This window comes from Hypomesus transpacificus, unplaced genomic scaffold, assembly GCF_021917145.1.
Source record: "Hypomesus transpacificus isolate Combined female unplaced genomic scaffold, fHypTra1 scaffold_146, whole genome shotgun sequence".
In the NCBI taxonomy this organism is placed as follows: Eukaryota; Metazoa; Chordata; class Actinopteri; order Osmeriformes; family Osmeridae; genus Hypomesus; species Hypomesus transpacificus.
The window spans coordinates 4,320-21,050 of NW_025813717.1; the positions used below are offsets into that span (position 1 = coordinate 4,320).

The 16,731-nt window shown below is 49.2% G+C and overlaps 1 protein-coding gene across 1 annotated transcript; it reads right to left on the reverse strand.

The window, feature by feature from the left end:
- Positions 1-1,099: 1,099 nt before the first annotated feature.
- tbc1d30 (TBC1 domain family, member 30) lies at positions 1,100-16,719 on the reverse strand. The gene is made up of 15 exons (XM_047051316.1): positions 15,412-16,719; positions 14,785-14,949; positions 11,105-11,166; positions 10,947-11,012; positions 10,695-10,820; positions 9,843-10,028; positions 9,304-9,472; positions 9,011-9,179; positions 8,590-8,695; positions 8,155-8,261; positions 6,717-6,856; positions 5,025-5,216; positions 4,621-4,680; positions 1,446-2,196; positions 1,100-1,370 (listed from the first exon to the last, which is right to left on the reverse strand). Exons 1-15 carry the CDS (start codon positions 15,920-15,922, stop codon positions 1,100-1,102), a joined length of 3,081 nt encoding a protein of 1,026 aa, XP_046907272.1. The 5' UTR covers positions 15,923-16,719.
- Between the last annotated feature and the right edge of the window lie 12 nt (positions 16,720-16,731).

The following is a 16,731-nucleotide window of genomic DNA, read 5'->3' on the forward strand; positions in this document are numbered from 1 at the left end:
TACAGACGTAAAGGATTTATACTCTTGGGCAAAGAGGTGAAAGCTAGGATTCTTCAGCTTGCTGAGCTCAGATTGGCTTAAGCGAGGTCAGCTGACCAGAAGTTAGCTAGGCTTGGGTCTGGGTGGGTATGTGGTGTTTTCTGTGTGGTCACATACACATAATATACAATAGCAATCCCAAAGGTACCGCTGTATCTATAGTGTGGGTATTTTAGCCAAACCTTGATCAAAGACTATTAGAAATACTTTCAGTGTCAGGCTGGCTGAGTTGGTCCTATTGAGACCAATTCAAATTCATTCCGTTGTGCCAGGCAATAGCAAACGAGCACAGATAAGCATTTCAAACAGATTTCCAACCTTCTGGCCATCCAGGCCTGGTTGGAGTGTAGAGTTCTACACTGCAGACTGACATCAGGGAAAGGTGCACTGTAGCACTGTGCCCTAAAGCATGCAGCGGTGACACAAGTTACAGTTGTTAGCCACAGAAGCGATTAGCTGCACACTCGGCCAAAACCCAATCACTCTCTCATTCATCATTCTGCCGAAACCCATTGAATTCTCCTGTAACTTTGAAGGGTCGTATCTATCAAATCTTCTGATTGATATAGATATATTTTTTACTCTTTTGTGCTTGTCTGTCATCTACAATGGGGCCCCTTAGTCTACAGCAAACCCACAGTACAAGACAGTGATCAATCAATTAGATAAGTTCTTCAATACAATCGTGGCCTATATGCAACTGTGGTCATGTTCACCAGACCAGGCACACACTGAATACAACTTAATACAGTCCAGCATGGAACCGTCCGTCCGTCGTGTCCTTGTCCTCGATCTCGGACCATGTCGAGTACGTATCCATCGTAGAGCCCTTGATAGGAAAGAGTGCACTCGTTCTCCCAAATCAGATTGTGCTCCTCACACAAACACACACACACAAACAGTCAGGTAGAGTCCCATTTGGTTCCCTATTACCCTCTTCAACGTATTCACAGACTCCCCATATGTCCCTCACCAGGGGCCCCTCCTTTGGAACTCACAGCTCAGTTTGGACCATGCTTCGGATCAGGTCCAGATCCGGGGTCTGCTTGCTGACGTGGCGTCAGCGCCTCCTGGTGGTGGCGGAGGTGATACTGCGGCCGAGGCTGAGCTGGGGGAAGTGGACGGTCGGGGTGCGGGGGGTGGGGCCGTACAGGCCCAGGTTGCGGGCGGCCGGCGACTTGCGGGGCTGCTTGACGCAGGGGAACGGAGAGAAGACCCCCTGCTGGGCCAGGGGCCGGGAGGGATGGGGGGCCGCCTCCAGGGGGGTGGGGGTGCTGGGGTAGCAGGCAGCGGGGGCGGAGGAGAGGCCAAAGGGCGGGTCTGGGGAGGGGCTGGGGGTGGAGGGGGAGGAGGGGAGGCGCTGCGGGGTGGAGGAGGCGGAGGAGGAGAGGGCGAGGGGGGTGGAGGGGGAAGAGGAGAGGGGTAAGGGGGTGGAGGAGGAGGAGGACGAGGTGAGGGGGGTGGAGGGGGAGCGGCGGAGGGAGCGCAGTTCGGCTGTGGCCTCGGGGACCAAGGGGGGCGCCTCCAGGGCTGCGACTGGCTCAGTCTCTGCGGGAGGGGCGGCTCCCACGCCGATCTCCAGCTCCAGGGAGGCGAGCCCCTCCTCCACTTCCCCCACCTCCTCTCCTGCTCCCGCCAAGGAGCTTTGGGAAGGAGACAAAGGCAGAGGGCTGACCTCCCTCCCCTCCTCCACTTCCACCTCCTTCCCCTCCTCTTCCTCCTCCTCCTCCTCCACTTCCACCTTCTTCCTTTCTTCCTCCTCCTCAGCCTCTCCTCCCCCACCAGAACCACCTCTCTTCTCCCCTCCCTTCTCGGACGGCCGTCTGTCGCACATCCCAGGCTCCTCCCCCACCTCCTCCCGATCCTCCGGGTCTCCGAAGCCCAGCTGAGCGCGTGCCCTGGCCACGTTCCGGCGGTGGGCGCGCACGTGGGCCCGCCAGGGGGAGCCCATCTGGGCCGGGCCGGACTGGGCCTGGGGCCTGGAGGGGGAGGAGGCTGGGGACTGGGGCAGGGCTGCAGGCCTGAGGCCCGGCGAGGGGGGTCCGTGTGTGAGGCTGGCCCTGGAAGAGCGGGGCCTTCGACCCAGAAGGAGGTGGTTGACCACTGGGGAGGAGGGGTTCAGCTGGGAGGCCAGGACACTGGTGGCGGGGCACTTGTCTGAAGAGATGGGAAAGATATAGACGTATATAAACAAAACATACAGACCAACATGCTTATATAAACACATACGCAGACATCTCAGCTGAGTGTTTTGAGTGTATCGTTGATGCTACATTACTGAGTTGAGTTTGCATGTTGCCGTGTCGAAACAATAAAATGCACATATTTGAGAGAAGAAAAAAAATTGGGAAAAAGAAATTGTTCTGGCTTGTCTTCAAACCTCAAGCTCCGGCAGTGATCCTCTAAGCCTGTGCACTGTGTTATTACGGTAAACAGTGTTACATAAAGCCGGTTTGGGAGATTGAAAGTTTTCTATGAGCTTCGCCGACTGCAGCAGTTCCAGATTGTTCCCCCTGGGGGAGGGGCGAGTCATGGAAGAGGGAAAATCCAATGTCCCAACCACCTGACCCCCCCCTCCCCCTTCTCACACACACTAAAATGTTCCGTCATGATGGGTCTTTGCGAGGGTAGTGGCGGCGAGCACAGACGGAAATCGACGTCGAGGTGAGCACTCGGGAATACAGTGCCCTCCAAAAGTATTGGAACAGTGAGGCCAATTCCTTTATTTTTGCTGTAGACTGAAAACATTTGGGCTTGACATCAAACGATGAATGTGAAACCAGAGATCAACGTTTCAGCTTTTATTTCCAGGTATTTACATCAGGATCTGATGCACAAATTAGAAAATATCACCTTTTTGTTCAAACCCACCCATTTGTCACGTGAGCAAAAGTATTGGAACATGTGACTGACAGGTGTGTTTTGTTGCCCAGGTGTGTCCTATTACATACATTATTCAATCAATAAATACCACTGAATGTCTACACTCAGGTTCAGATTGGGTAAGATAGGTTTTGTCTATGCAGACTGTATTCAGAGGTGAAAACAACATGAAAACCAGAGCGCTGTCTTTGGGTGAAAAACAAGCAATTGTGAGTCTTAGAGAAGATGGAAAATCAATCAGAGCCATTGCAGAAACATTGGCCATAGCCAGTACAACCATTTGGAATGTCCTGAAGAAGAAGAAAACTACTGGTGTACTAAGTAACAGAGGTCGAACAGGTAGACCAAGGAAAACATCAGCAGTTGATGACAGAAACATTGTGAGAGCTGTAAAGAAAGACCCTAAAACAACTGTTAGTGAGATCAGCAACAACCTCCAGATGGCAGGAGTGAAGGTATCACTATCTACTGTTCGCAGAAGACTTCATGAACAAAAGTACAAGGGCTACACCAGAAGATGCAAACCACTCATTAGCAAGAAGAATAGGAAGGCCAGGCTGGAATTTGCCAAAAAGTACAGAGATGAACCTCAAATATTCTGGGACAAAGTTTTATGGACTGATGAGACAAAGATTAACTTTTACCAAAGTGATGGAAAGGCTAAAGTTTGGAGAAAGAAAGGAACTGCTCATGATCCCAAAAACACAAGCTCATCTGTGAAACACGGTGGAGGTAATGTCATGGCTTGGGCTTGCATGGCTTCTTCTGGGACGGGCTCATTAATCTTCATTGAGGATGTAACACATGATGGCAGCAGCAAAATGAACTCGGAAGTCTACAGAAACATTTTGTCTGCCAATTTAAGGAAAGATGCAACCAAACTGATTGGCAGAGCCTTCATCATGCAGAAAGATAACAACCCAAAACACACTGCCAAAACAACAAAGGAGTTCATCAGGGGCAAGAAATGGAAGGTATTAGACTGGCCAAGTCAATCTCCAGACTTAAACCCTATAGAGCATGCATTTTACCTGCTTAAGAGGAGACTGAACGGAGGAACCCCACAAAACAAACAACAACTGAAAGAGGCTGCAGTGAAAGCCTGGGAAAGCATCAAAAAGGAAGAATGCAAAAGTTTGGTGACGTCAATGGGTCACAGACTTGCTGCAGTTATTGAAAGCAAAGGATTTGCAACTAAATATTAAGTCTTATTCACTTAAATATGTTTTAAGTATATCTGTTCCAATACTTTTGATCACATGACAAATGGGTGGATTCAAACAAAATGTGATATTTTCTTAGTTGTGCATCAGATCCTGATGTAAATACCTGGAAATAAAAGCTGAAACGTTGATCTCTGGTCTCACGTTCATTATTTGATGTCAAGCCCAAATGTTTTCAGTCTACAGCAAAAATAAAGGAATTCGCCTCACTGTTCCAATACTTTTGGAGGGCACTGTATGTTCTGCCTTAGAACGTCAAAAGCAGAACATCACAAGCAGAAAAGTAAATAAGCACCCGCCATCCAAAGAGAGAATCGATAAGATGCATCCCAACACCAGCCCTACCACTGATCAGTACCACCGTTCACACCCTCCGAATCGCCCTTCCTTTGAGATCTTTATTCACACCAAAGAAGCTCCCTCCAAACAACGCTCTATGGTTTAACCCAAGTAGGGTCATATTGGCGGTCAATACCATGTTTGGGGATGGTGGGGGGATCTTGGGGGACCCCAGGGGTTGTGGTCATTCCAGGTCCTGGGAGTCACACAAACATTTCCTCACACATTTCTCTTCAGTGTGTCATATGGATTGGTGCTGTTGTCAGTGCAGATGTCGTGTCGATGAGTTTGTGCGTGGTGTGTGTACGTCTGTGAGCATGCGCGAGTAAGTGAGTCAACCAGATGTGTATCTGTACCGATCTGTGTTTTTCTGTGGGTACCCAAACATATGTGTACTAATGTGTGTATTTGTCTGTATTGGGAAAGGCTATGTAGGCTGCATATGTGTGTGTATATCTGTGAGAGTGTGTGCGTGTGTGTCTGTGTATATTGGTGTGAGAGTGTGAGTGTGTATATTTGTGTGAGAGTGTGTGTGCGTACCTGTGCGTATGTAGACCTGCGTGGCCTGCTGCTGTTGCCGTCTCTTGATGCGACCGTACTGCTTCTTCAGGGCCCAGATATCCGTACTCATGCGTTCCTCCATCATACTGTTGATGGCGGCGCGGTGCTCCGCCCTGCCGGCCCCCCCCGCCCCCACCGCCCCCGGGCTCAGCTCCCCGATGTTGCTCTGGTCTGGGAGGTGGGGGGGGGGGGGGAGGCGGGGGGGGGGGGGGAGGCGGGGGGGATGAGAGTGGGGACAGAGACAAGAAACGAAAGAGATGGAAAGAGAGTTTGAGGTGGCGAAACGAGAGGAGGAGGTTGGCAGAGCAACATCGAGAGGAGGAGGAGGAGGAGGAGAGGGGGTGTAAAGAGCGGAGGGAGAGGGGAAAGAGAGCGGATTTAGATTTACGCGCTTGGGTCAAAAAACAAGCAAAACAAGTCTAGAACAACCCTCTCTGACGAATAGCGCCCGGGCAGACACAATCCATTGTTCCTTTTGATACCCTGACCCCCCTTCCTCCGCCTCTTCCTCCCCCCTCCCCACCTCCCCCCTGCGGCCCATGGCGAGGCCTGAAGCCTTGCGAGGCGGAGGGATGCCCCTCTTGTTGCAAAGGAGAAACAGCAGGGGAGGACGGGGGCTGATCCAGCACAGGCGTCACACGCCACGCCCGACCATCTACACGGCCTCGCCGCCTATAGAAAATCAGGGTGACACCCCACCCCCCCTCCCCCATCATATCCGGTTGCCTGTCTAAGTGCTCACGCGGAGCCAACAAGGTCGGCAGTTCCAGCAGTTCTCTGGACCCCGTCTGTCAGGAAGAGATAAAGAAGGGGAGGATGAAGGGGCATCCGCCTGTAGGAAACTAGATAGTGACTGCATAGTACGGACACAGTATCTACAGCTACAGCTTCACACTAGTGGCAGGCCCCCGATGACAAAATCCTATAAATATTTATCGAGGAAGGCAATGACTTACTGGACATCCAAGGCCATTTCGTATGTTTGACCCTGTAATTGCTTTCTTGTCCGTGGAACGTCCTCTCTGTCTGTCCATATCGGGGTGCAAACTGGGGTCCTCTGACTAGCGAACGCGACAACGCCCTCTGTAAACACCTCTTTAGCCAGCTACACCACCAAAAAGGTAACGCTTGGATGGAGTTTAAAATATTTGTTTCATTTTTTATTGTTTTAAGATTGAGTACAATCACACAAATGCCATGAGTGCAATTACACAAATAAAAGAATGCCTTACTCATTTCATTTTCCCCCTTTCCTAACCCTACTCAACAAGGTGGCCAATTTATTTTTACTGAGGAGTGGGTTTAAGGGTTGCCGAAACCTAACTGAGCACGTGGGCACCCCGTCTTGGTTTTATCCAAGTTGAAGGGTCCCTGTGCAGGGTTCAGAGGTCATAGAGACTCAGGTTTTCCCGCAGCACTGCAGTTAAGGCTAAGCAACACAAGCCTGCTGCCTTAATTACGTTGTCGAAAAAAAATACATTTTAAGGAGCGATATCCGCCGTGTTACTCCATCCAGTTTTCTCCCTTTCACTCCAACGTCTCCCTTCTCTGCAGAACTTAGTTTTTTGAGGAACCCCCCCCCCCCCCCCCCCCCCGATGGTCCATCAGCAAACCTCACCCTACCACCTTAACTAACACATTTCTTCTGAGGGAAACCCTGATGAGACCTACCTTTGAGGTGTTTCTGGTATCTCTGGAGCTCAGGGGCCAGCAGCCCCCCCAGGGGCCCCAGGCAGCCCAGAGCCGTCACCACAGAGTCCTCTTCATCCATGTCAGCATCGTCATCACTGTCCCAGCCTCCCAGCCCACTGCTGGAACATAGTATCATGACCATCACCTTCATCATCATCGTTTTCCCAGCCTCTCACGCCACAGCAAGAACACAATATCGTCATCGCCTGCATCATCACTGAGTTTTTCCTGTCTTCCTTGAGGGTTTAGGTTGGTTGAGGGGCAGTTCTATGGGTGCATGTGAAGCACTCTGGGACATTGCTTGTAAAAAGGGCTATACAAATAAAAAAGTATTTGATCATCGTGATCATCATCGTCGTCTCCATCCCAGCCTCCAGGCCACTGCTGCAGTCCCTGTCATCCTTATTCTCGTTCTCTTCATCATCCTTATAGTCATCGTCTCTATCTCAATCTGCCAGGCCCCCCAGCATCGAATATGCATGGTCATCATCATCCTCATCAATATCCCATTCTCCCTGGAACACTGCCGTCATCCTCCTCACTATCCCAGCGCAGTCAGACACTTACTAGGCTATTTTCATAGTTATCATAGCTGTCACTATAGCCACGATCTGGAGGCACACTCTGTATACGATCGTTGTGGTGATAAGCAGGGTTGGCACAGGGAGCAGATTACCCTTAGGTGAAACAGCACAGACATCCCATAACAGGCACCAACAGCTCTCAGGGAAGAACGAGGACAAGAAGGGAGGTGTCTCTCTTCTGCTTCCAAGGGTCACGGAATCTTCCAGGTTTTTTTTATCTAACTGTTTGAGGATAGGAAGGAAGGAAGGAACGAAACCAGGTTCCCACACTGGCCGCTAGCCAAGCGGCCACAATCATCCTCTCTCACGACGGATTTACTGTGATTACATCCTAAAACCTTGGAGGCCCTCTGAGGAGATGGGCAGGGAAGTTGCATAACACCGGGCAGAGGACAAAGTCCAAAAGTTGCCTCGGAGGAATGGAATTTAGTGTCAGGGAATCCTTCATCACACTGAAAGACAAGTATTTAACTCCCCCCCTCCCCCCCCCCTCCAAACACGCATTTATACACATATACATACACAAACACACTCCCCCCTTCCACTTCCAATTTATACCAAAATGTGCCACTATCGTGTCCCTGCGTGCTTATGTCAACACACCACCGGCTGTAAATGTAGCTGGAGGATAACAGCTGGGGGGGTTTTATTTGTTCCTCATTTGCATCGACTTAGGAATCGTCGTTGGGGAACGACTAGCTGGTCAAACCGCCAAAGATCACCAAGGAAGGGTTATGGTTAGCACTGACCCTGACTATGAATGATGGGAGGGACAAACATGCCATCTCACTGTGTGTGTGTGTGTGTGTGTGTGTGTGTGTGTGAGTACCAACCTGCCATTGGCCTTGACGGAGGTGGGGAAGGGGGTGATGTTGTAGGTGTACTTCTCTCTGAGCTCAGCCAGCTGGGGGAAGGGGAACACTGCCATGGAGTACACTTCCTGTCAGGGAGGAGGTGTGGGGGGGGGGGGGGGGGGGGGGGGGGGAGCACAGGGAAGGATAGACGAGGATGAGAGGGCACACAGGGCTTAGTGGAGAAAACATGACTGACCTTGCTGCTGGAGCACATCAGCTTACTGTGGCGTGAGGCTGTGACTGAATATGATACAAGGGCGGCATAACGTCTGTGTGTACGCGTTTGTGCTTGTGGTGTCCATGTGTAGCTCAAAGTGAAGTGTTTTTGTGCAGTGTCAAGTGCGTGTGAGGTGTTTCTGTGCAGTGTAAAGTGCGTGTGTGGTGTTTCTGTGCCGTGTAAAGTGCGTGTGCTACCTGCATCATGTCAGTGGGCTCTATGAGGCTGTGTTCCAGCATCTCCTGCGTCAGACAGCCCATGGTGCTGTAGAACTCATCAGCTGTCTGGCAGTACTCGATCCTCCTGACACACACACACACACACGGACAAACACAAGCACACAGAACCGATCCGAGCAGAATGTTAAGCCCTGACCTGTAACACAGTAAGACTACAGCTCCGCCCAATGTGAACTAGCGCAATGCGTTTGCGGTAATAAATACATTTAATAAGTCTAATAAATGATTGGTGTGTCTTTATGTGTACGACTATATTCAGGCACGCACACAGCATGTATTCATTAAGTGTGTGTGTGTGTGTATACGTACAGTATGTCTATCCTGAGGGAGTGTGTGTGCTTATGTGCGCGGGCAACGTGCGGTGTGACGCAGCACTCACTGGCCCAGCCGCTCCCAGATGGCCAGGGCCACCCTCAGCAGGACCTCGGAGCCCTCGAAGAACACCGAGTCCCAGATCTTCAGCACGGTGGCCGGGGGCAGGCAGGTGGCGAACATGGTGAGGAACCACTGCATGGTGAACACGTTGGTCAGGGGCGGCTCGTAGCTGCCTGGAACACACACACACAGATTATGTTTGTTATGAAGCATGCATGAATTCCCAAAAGTGTTGAAAAAGACTAGGCGCACGCACACACGCACACAAACACACACCCACTCCCCACCCACACACACCTCCGGCCTCGCGGTTGGCTGCCTTCTGCAGGTGGTGCAGGTGCTGTGAGAGGCGGGGCAGCTTGAGCCTCAGCAGGTCCCTGAACACGGCCATGTCCACTGAGAGAGCACGCAGGTTGTTGGCAAAGTAGCTCTCTGGTAACACCTTGTCTATCAGGTAGATCATCACCTGGAGAGGAGGAGGAGGAAGAGGAGGAAGAGGAGGAGGGGATGAACAGGAGGACGTGGGCGAGGAGGCAGAGGACAAAGGGATGAAAAGAGGAGGAGGAAGGAAGGAATGAAGAGAGGAGGAAGTTGAGAAGTTGAGGAGGAAGAGGAGATGAACAGAAGGACTCGGACAAGGGAGCAGAAGAGGAAGGGGAGGAGAACAGGAGGAAGACATGTAGAGAACGAGAGGAGAAGGAGAAAGGAGAGGATGAGATGACGAGAAAAAGAGGGAGAAGAGGACACGACCAAAGGATTTCCTTTGGTAAACCCTGTCTTTTACGGTTGCAGTCAATGTAAATACAGGCTCTGTGTGTGTGTGTGTGTCTCCACACCTTGAGCGCGTCACTCTCGCTGCCCTCCGTCACCTCCAGGATGAGGGCGGCCAGAACGTTGAAGCCCTGGCAGTAGCCCACAGTCTTGTTCCAGCGAGCGTACGCCAGCAACACCCGCTTCAGCACCACCCGGTCCTGCTCCCCCTCCTGGCCGCAGTAGGAACTGCAGCCTGTCCTATGGAGGTCCTGGGGAGGGGAGAGATACAGGAGTTCTGCTATGTTGTTCCACAGGTAGGTCACTACAGAGTTAACATACTGCAGGTTAACTGACGGAGGCGAGAGAGAGAGAGAGAGAGAGAGAGAGAGAGAGAGAGAGAGAGAGAGAGAGAGAGAGAGAGAGAGAGAGAGAGAGAGAGAGAAATTGTGAATGGGGGAAACGGAGTGAAGAAAGGAGAGGGAGTGAACGAGTTACATCAAGTGGAAGGCAAATGGCCAAATGAAAGAGAGAAATGTTGAGACTAAAATGGAGAGACACAAAAAGAGAGAAAGGGGAGGAAAACTGCACTTTGTCCTGTTCAGGTTAAACAAACATATCCTGAGTCACAGAGTTTCTAGAGTGAGGGAGGAGCGAGGAGGCGAAGAAAAGTCCTCTTTTTTTCCGTGATGGAGTCATGACTGACGCACAGCAGTGAGCAAACATTACCTGAGCTAAAGAGGATGTCACGCCATGACTCAGCCCCACAGACACACTGTATTCGCAACACACACAAGCAACCCTCACCTTTCTGCTTAAATAGACAGGGAAACAATAGTCCACTTTAAAGTAGGCGTCATTGTAATGCCAAGCCTTCTGAAAGCTATTGGCCAAAATGAGGGCCAGACACACACAAAGAGAGAAATCAGACTGGTTACCTTGACAATCTGGATGCCGAGGGAGTCATCGTCAGGGTTACTGCGCTCGTTAAAAGCAAAGCGGAGCGTCTTCTCCCAGTCTATGGAGATACTGTGGAGGTACTGGTCGGCAAGGGTCAGCCAAACCTGGCAACGCACAGCACACCGAAATGAACGTCAACAAACACCAGCACAACACTGACTGAATGCTCATGTCTAAGAATACAAAAGGGTGCCTTTGGATTGGACACACACAGGAGAAAGTGCTCATACCCTCTTCCTCCACTCTTTCGGGATGCCTGTCGGCAGCCTGGCCACAGCCTTGAGGGCATCGTACCACTGTTAGGACACACGCACACACACACAGCCCAAGTCAGCTGAAGAGATACAGCTCGAACCATAAACATACAAGCCTTTGTTTCTTCCCTTACCTGCTGGAAGCCATTTTTGCCCAGCGAGGGTTCTAAGGTAAACTTCAGCCTTGTGTCCACTCCTATTAGAGGAGAGGAAAAACAGAAAGTCAGCGATGAACTGTTCGATGAATGACAAAAGGAGTAACTCAATAAAATGATCATTTAAAAAGGCCGATTCACGGACTGTTGATCCGTTGGCCTACTGTATGACCGTCTGAAGTTAGCTCCGAGGAACAAGTCGTAAGTATGCTCTCACCGACAAACTTATATTTACTTGTAATTAGGCCTACTGAGAACTCGTTCTTGTCTATTGCGATTGATGCGTAGATACAGAACCCAGGAAGCTTAGGCGTATCAGATGTTGCATTCGAGATGTCGCTGTCCCCTCTCCGGTGCTGATTCCAAACTACAATCTCTGGTTACAGAAAACCGTGTTCAAACACTCGCCGACACGAAAGTACACAAATACCTTACGAGACACTCAGATATCTTATTGCGTCCACCATAATGAAACGGAAATGAAAATCTGAGCTTTGGTTTTAATGGAAGGCCGATTCCCCGCGGCAGCTTCTCTGGATGAGCGCCAAGCCAGCAGCCGTAGCAAGCCGCCATTGCTCTCGCAGCGGCAAGAGAAACAACTCGCAGCACTTCGGAAGACGGCCTGATGCAGCACAACTTTCTCGTCAGCAACACTAAGTTTTGCTCGAAATACAAACACTTAAACAAAACCCAACCTGCGTGCGTATTGTCTTTGTCGTCCAGCTCCATTCTTGGCTCACCTCCAGTGTGGGTCTGCGGTCATGTTTACATTTGGATAGCGTTATTAGTGGCACTGACAAAGGATTACCATAGAGCCCTCCTTCTACTTCCCTGTCAAAGCCTAATACTGCTGCAGCACTTCAAACACCCACACCGGCCACAGCACACGCTGAGCGCGTGGGCTACAATGTGTCAGTGTCACCCACGAGAAAAAATGAATGAACGGACGCTTAGAATCTGACCTCACTATTTTACCATATCAAGCTATGCGCAAGGTGCTGGTTTTGTCACTGGTTTAGGTCATAATACAAAAGTAGTGTTCTAAATGCAATCAGCTAAATGAGTACAGACACTTCTCGAGACAAGTATTATTTCAGCACCACAACAGCTAGACAGCGACGGCGGCATCGGATGCTCTAGGCTACTTTTCATTTATAAAAGTATAACAATGAGCTAACACATCTAGGATTGCTTAGGGATATCACCACGGATATTTAACGGATCAACAGGTTAAGTTAACCCCACAGAATAGAAAACAATGGTTTTGAATAAAGAACCCCCCCGTGTGTCACCTGGCTCGAGTGTGCACAGCAGGCGGGGCGCGCTCCGAGAGATGCCGTTTCTTTTCTTGAGGACATTGCTAATAATATTTCCAACCCCTGCCGAAGCTTGCCGCTTTACACAAGCCCGCGATCTCCTCCCGGCGATTGTCCGTTCCTGACGCATTTGGTATCAAACAGGATCTCACGTTAATAAAGGCCACAGTAAAAATTTCCTGCTGAGTTCTGTGTCTTCGTTTGAATAAAGCGTTATTTAACTCAATTAACTGCTGAGTTATCGCCAACACTGTCCCAAATTCCCTTCGATTGAGATGGAAAATGAATCACTGGAATTGATCATTGCGTAAGAGGCTCTTGAATCTCTCTCAGCGACGGATTGTTTACCGCCAGGCGCCCCCAGAAAAATAGCCACTGACTCATCTTCCATTAATGAGAAAATCACATCCGATGCCGTGCAAAGTACCAAGTTCAATGACCCGTGCATGGAAATGAAATGTGAGCCATCCAAGAAGCGGCTTTTGGTCAAGTCATCCAAAGCGGACGAAGAGATAACATCAGAGAGAAAAGATGCGGGTTATGCAGCGGGGCTCACACGCATAATGTGTACATCCCCGTTTGCAAAGTCGTATATGGGAGGGATGCGGTATGATGTAGAAATATGGAGCGGAGGGGTTGGGGGGATGAGGTAATGGGGGCGGGAAGTGGAGGAAAGCTGGCGTGAGATGGGCAGGGCCAGAGAATAAAAAGAGACGTCTTGGGTCAGCCCAAGTTTTCTGTCACTGCATGCTGCTCAAATGATGGAAGAAACAAATGTTTATTAAATGTTAGTCGGGATAATGTCAGTGATGACTATTCTATCCCCCAAATAAATCAGGAAAACGTCTACATTTGAGAAAACCGATTATTTTGACATTTGCTAAATGAACCACCTTTTGGGAGAAACAACATATATTGCATAATTAAATGTGCATGATTTGTCAATGTTGTACAAATCTGGACTGCAAGTCAAATCAAAATGATATTGTGATTAGGCAGGGCAGGAGGATGTAAGCACATGTGTATGTAGGCTCCATGGGTGCATGCTCATGTATGTGTGCTAGAACATTTAAATATGCCAGTGTGGGTACTGTGTACATAGTATGAAGTGTACGCCGCAATAAATGAGCCACATGTCACATCACCATCCACCAATGTGGGTGACCGAAATACAGTAAATTTTTATTGCTTCCACTTTATTTGCCACGCTGCGTGTGGGCAAAACAAAATAGGAAATGAATCCAAACAAATCAAGCTTCTTACACGGATCTTTATTGTGGGCTTTGTGTAATATGGTATTATCCAACTTAGGGTTACATAAATGGGGAGGGTTCTTTTGAATTACTTCTAAATTTACCATGGGGGAATAGTCTTGTTAATCTGCTGTTGATTTGCTGCAGTCGTTTTAGCGTGGCATCAGAGCCACATCCCACGTGAAAAGGTATATTAACAAGCTGTAATCCAAATTTAAAGGTTAGCTTACAGCTATAGTTTACACACTACTTTGCCTGTCAGAACCATAAAGCAATTGAAAGAGAGAGAGAGATAGAGAGAGGGAGGACACGTCAACTACACCCTACCACTAGCCTAGTCCTGTGTCATTGGAACTCGAGTTTCACATGACTCAGGGCATCGCCTAGGAGATGCCCATGACTACCAGGCCTCTTCTCACAACAATAACAGGAAGCAGCAGAGGAGCAGTCACTCCCGGGCCTTCAAATACCCAACTCCACCCCCCCCCCCCCCCACCCCGCCCCTCTTTATAATTACGTTTCATCTCACACGAACGGGATAGTCGAAAAACATGCTCTTCTCTAGGCAGCTGTTGCCAACTGATATGACAAGCTGTTGCATGTCACGCCAGTTATTTTGCCAAGGAGGAAACACAATGTTTCAGACTGTTTTGATCAGATGGACGGAGGTGGAATATGATACAGCCTCCCTTTTAACAAAAGGCTCTGTTCTAAAGATTCCTGCCAGAAGATAAAGGGTGAGAGAAAGAAATCCTCTTTCTTTACCTGAATCACTTCCTCCTGAGACAGTGCCATCTGCTCCACTATCCATGACACAGGACATGGGGAAGGAGAGAGCGAGTGAGACAAAGAACAAAGACAGAAAGCAGCTCAGACAGGGAGAAGGGTTTGAGGGAACACGAGAGAGAGAGAGAGAGAGAGAGAGAGAGAGAGAGAGAGAGAGATCAAAGAGACAGAGAGAGAACAGAGAGAGAACAGAGAGAGAACAGAGAGAGAACAGAGAGAGAACAGAGAGACAACACAGAGACAACAAGAGAGAGCATACAGAGAGAGGGAAGGGAGATGAGAGGCCGCGCGCTCTCTCTCTTACGTCTCTTCTGGGAGACGGCCTGCAGGCAGGCGGTGATGATGTCGTAGTTCTTCTGGAGCTTGTGGTGGAGGCGGTCTCGTCTTCTCAGCTGACGCAGCAGCTTGGTGGACTGCAGACCGGTGCGGTACTTCACCTCCTGGATGATCCAGTGCAGCTGCTCCGGGGCTGCATGCACACACACACACACACACACACAGGGCATAAGGATGCAGCTATGCTCCTAGTTGTAGATTGTATCTGAAATGTACATTTAGTCAAACGGAGTCAGGGTCACAAAGCAGGTTTGCCATGCCTGCCTTGAGGAGACTGACTTACAGAGAACAAATATTAGACCCGTTGACACAGTCTGACAGTGGATCCACATACACAATGGACGTTTGACTAGCCATGCATACCAATGAAGAAGACCCCTTCACTCAGGCTACAGGTTCCAACTGCACATTTCAGTCTCTCAATAGCTCGTGAGGCTAGGGTATTAATTGCACTAAGCTGCTAAAAGTTGTTCTCTTCGGTCCGAGTTTTGTGATAGTGAGTGCATATCTGTTGAGGAACAGTTATAGGGTAAGCCCCATTCGAATTTACATGTCCATTCAACTGTAGATTATGTTTTGCCTCTACTGAGCTCACCTTTCTGAGCCAGGTAGTTCATCTGGTGCCGCCTGGTGTGCTTCTCCTGCAGCTCTTGAAGGAAGCTGGAACCCGTGTTACTGCGGCCGAAGAAGGCATCGGAGCTGGAAGCTTCCGTGGAGCTGTCCAGGCTGTCCACGCTTCTCCTGTTGCTGCTGTAGGTGTCATATAGCTCCACTAGCAGACAGTCCACGATTGAGGTGCGTGGGATTTTGAGGTTCTCGTCCTGGCCCTCAGTATCAGAATAGATGCCTGTTTCCTCGGCTTCTGCGCTGGCACTTCCATTCAGGACCTCCTGTTCGCAATGAGTTTGGGATGATGTGTCATTTGAGCAGTCAGCGGCGGTGGCGTTGCCGTGGCTTGATGTGGAACTCCATTTCTGAAAGGCGGAGAAGCTATCCGACAAAGACGCAGCTGAGTTGACAAAAACTCCGCTTTCCGCTTCAGAGTACATACTGTCGCAAATGTCAATTTCTAAAAGTTCATCCCCGTTTACTTCACAGGACGCCATTTTCAATCGGTATCCTATTTGACTTTTTGGGACTTCTGATGTTGGAAAGTCTCAAGTTGTCATCTCCCTCATATGAACGGTGCTTGTGAGCAGGTAGTTTAGCTAAACTCTCAACAGGTTACACGTTGAAGAGGATAGAGTTCCGGGTGCATTCCATTCCTCTCCTCGGGAGGTAGCGCACTTGTTTCCTGAAACTTCCAAATGCTGTTTTGCACGTCCCTTCTTTAGTGAATAGTCCAGCCCACTTCAAAAAACTTCTGCAGCGCCTCTACCAAACTTTCGACTGCCTCTGCAGGTGCAGCAGGTGCAGTGCGTACACATCTTGTAACAAACTCTCCTGATACAGAGTTGCAAGACCGGCAACAGAATAACAATAATTTGGAAATAGAAATATGAATATAACCTACATACATATACATCACATAGGCCTACATTGTTTTAAGGAGGCATTGGACTATTCAAGACAGCAAATGTGTGCCTTTGTGTTGTGATTAAAACTTACAGATTTATATTTTATTGTAGGCTTAGGCTACTTGCATTTTATTATTATTATTAGTTACATCAGCTACAAATAGCGGGGAAGAAAATCTGACATTGCTGGTGTAACATAGAAACATGAAATGAATGTGCTGTAGCCTAATACCTATAAGTCAAACTGTTACAGGGTCAAACCTGTGCCGGGACATTTATGCTTGGAACAAGGTTATATTTGAATAAGAGTAGACCGTCCAAATAAAAATATTTGTAGGCTAAGGCTATTAAACGGACTTTTTAGATTTTTCTTTTAGATAGACTACGTTTACAAACTT

Bases quoted from the DNA above. Each gene is read 5' to 3' on its own strand.
- tbc1d30 (XM_047051316.1), bottom strand. From the start codon at position 15,922: ATGGCGTCCTGTGAAGTAAACGGGGATGAACTTTTAGAAATTGACATT. The intron at 11,167-14,784 runs GTAAGAGAGAGA...CTCCTCTAATAG, and splicing joins GGCCGTCTCCCAGAAGAGAC to GAGTGGACACAAGGCTGAAG. The intron at 11,013-11,104 runs GTAAGGGAAGAA...GTGTCCTAACAG, and splicing joins GCAAAAATGGCTTCCAGCAG to TGGTACGATGCCCTCAAGGC.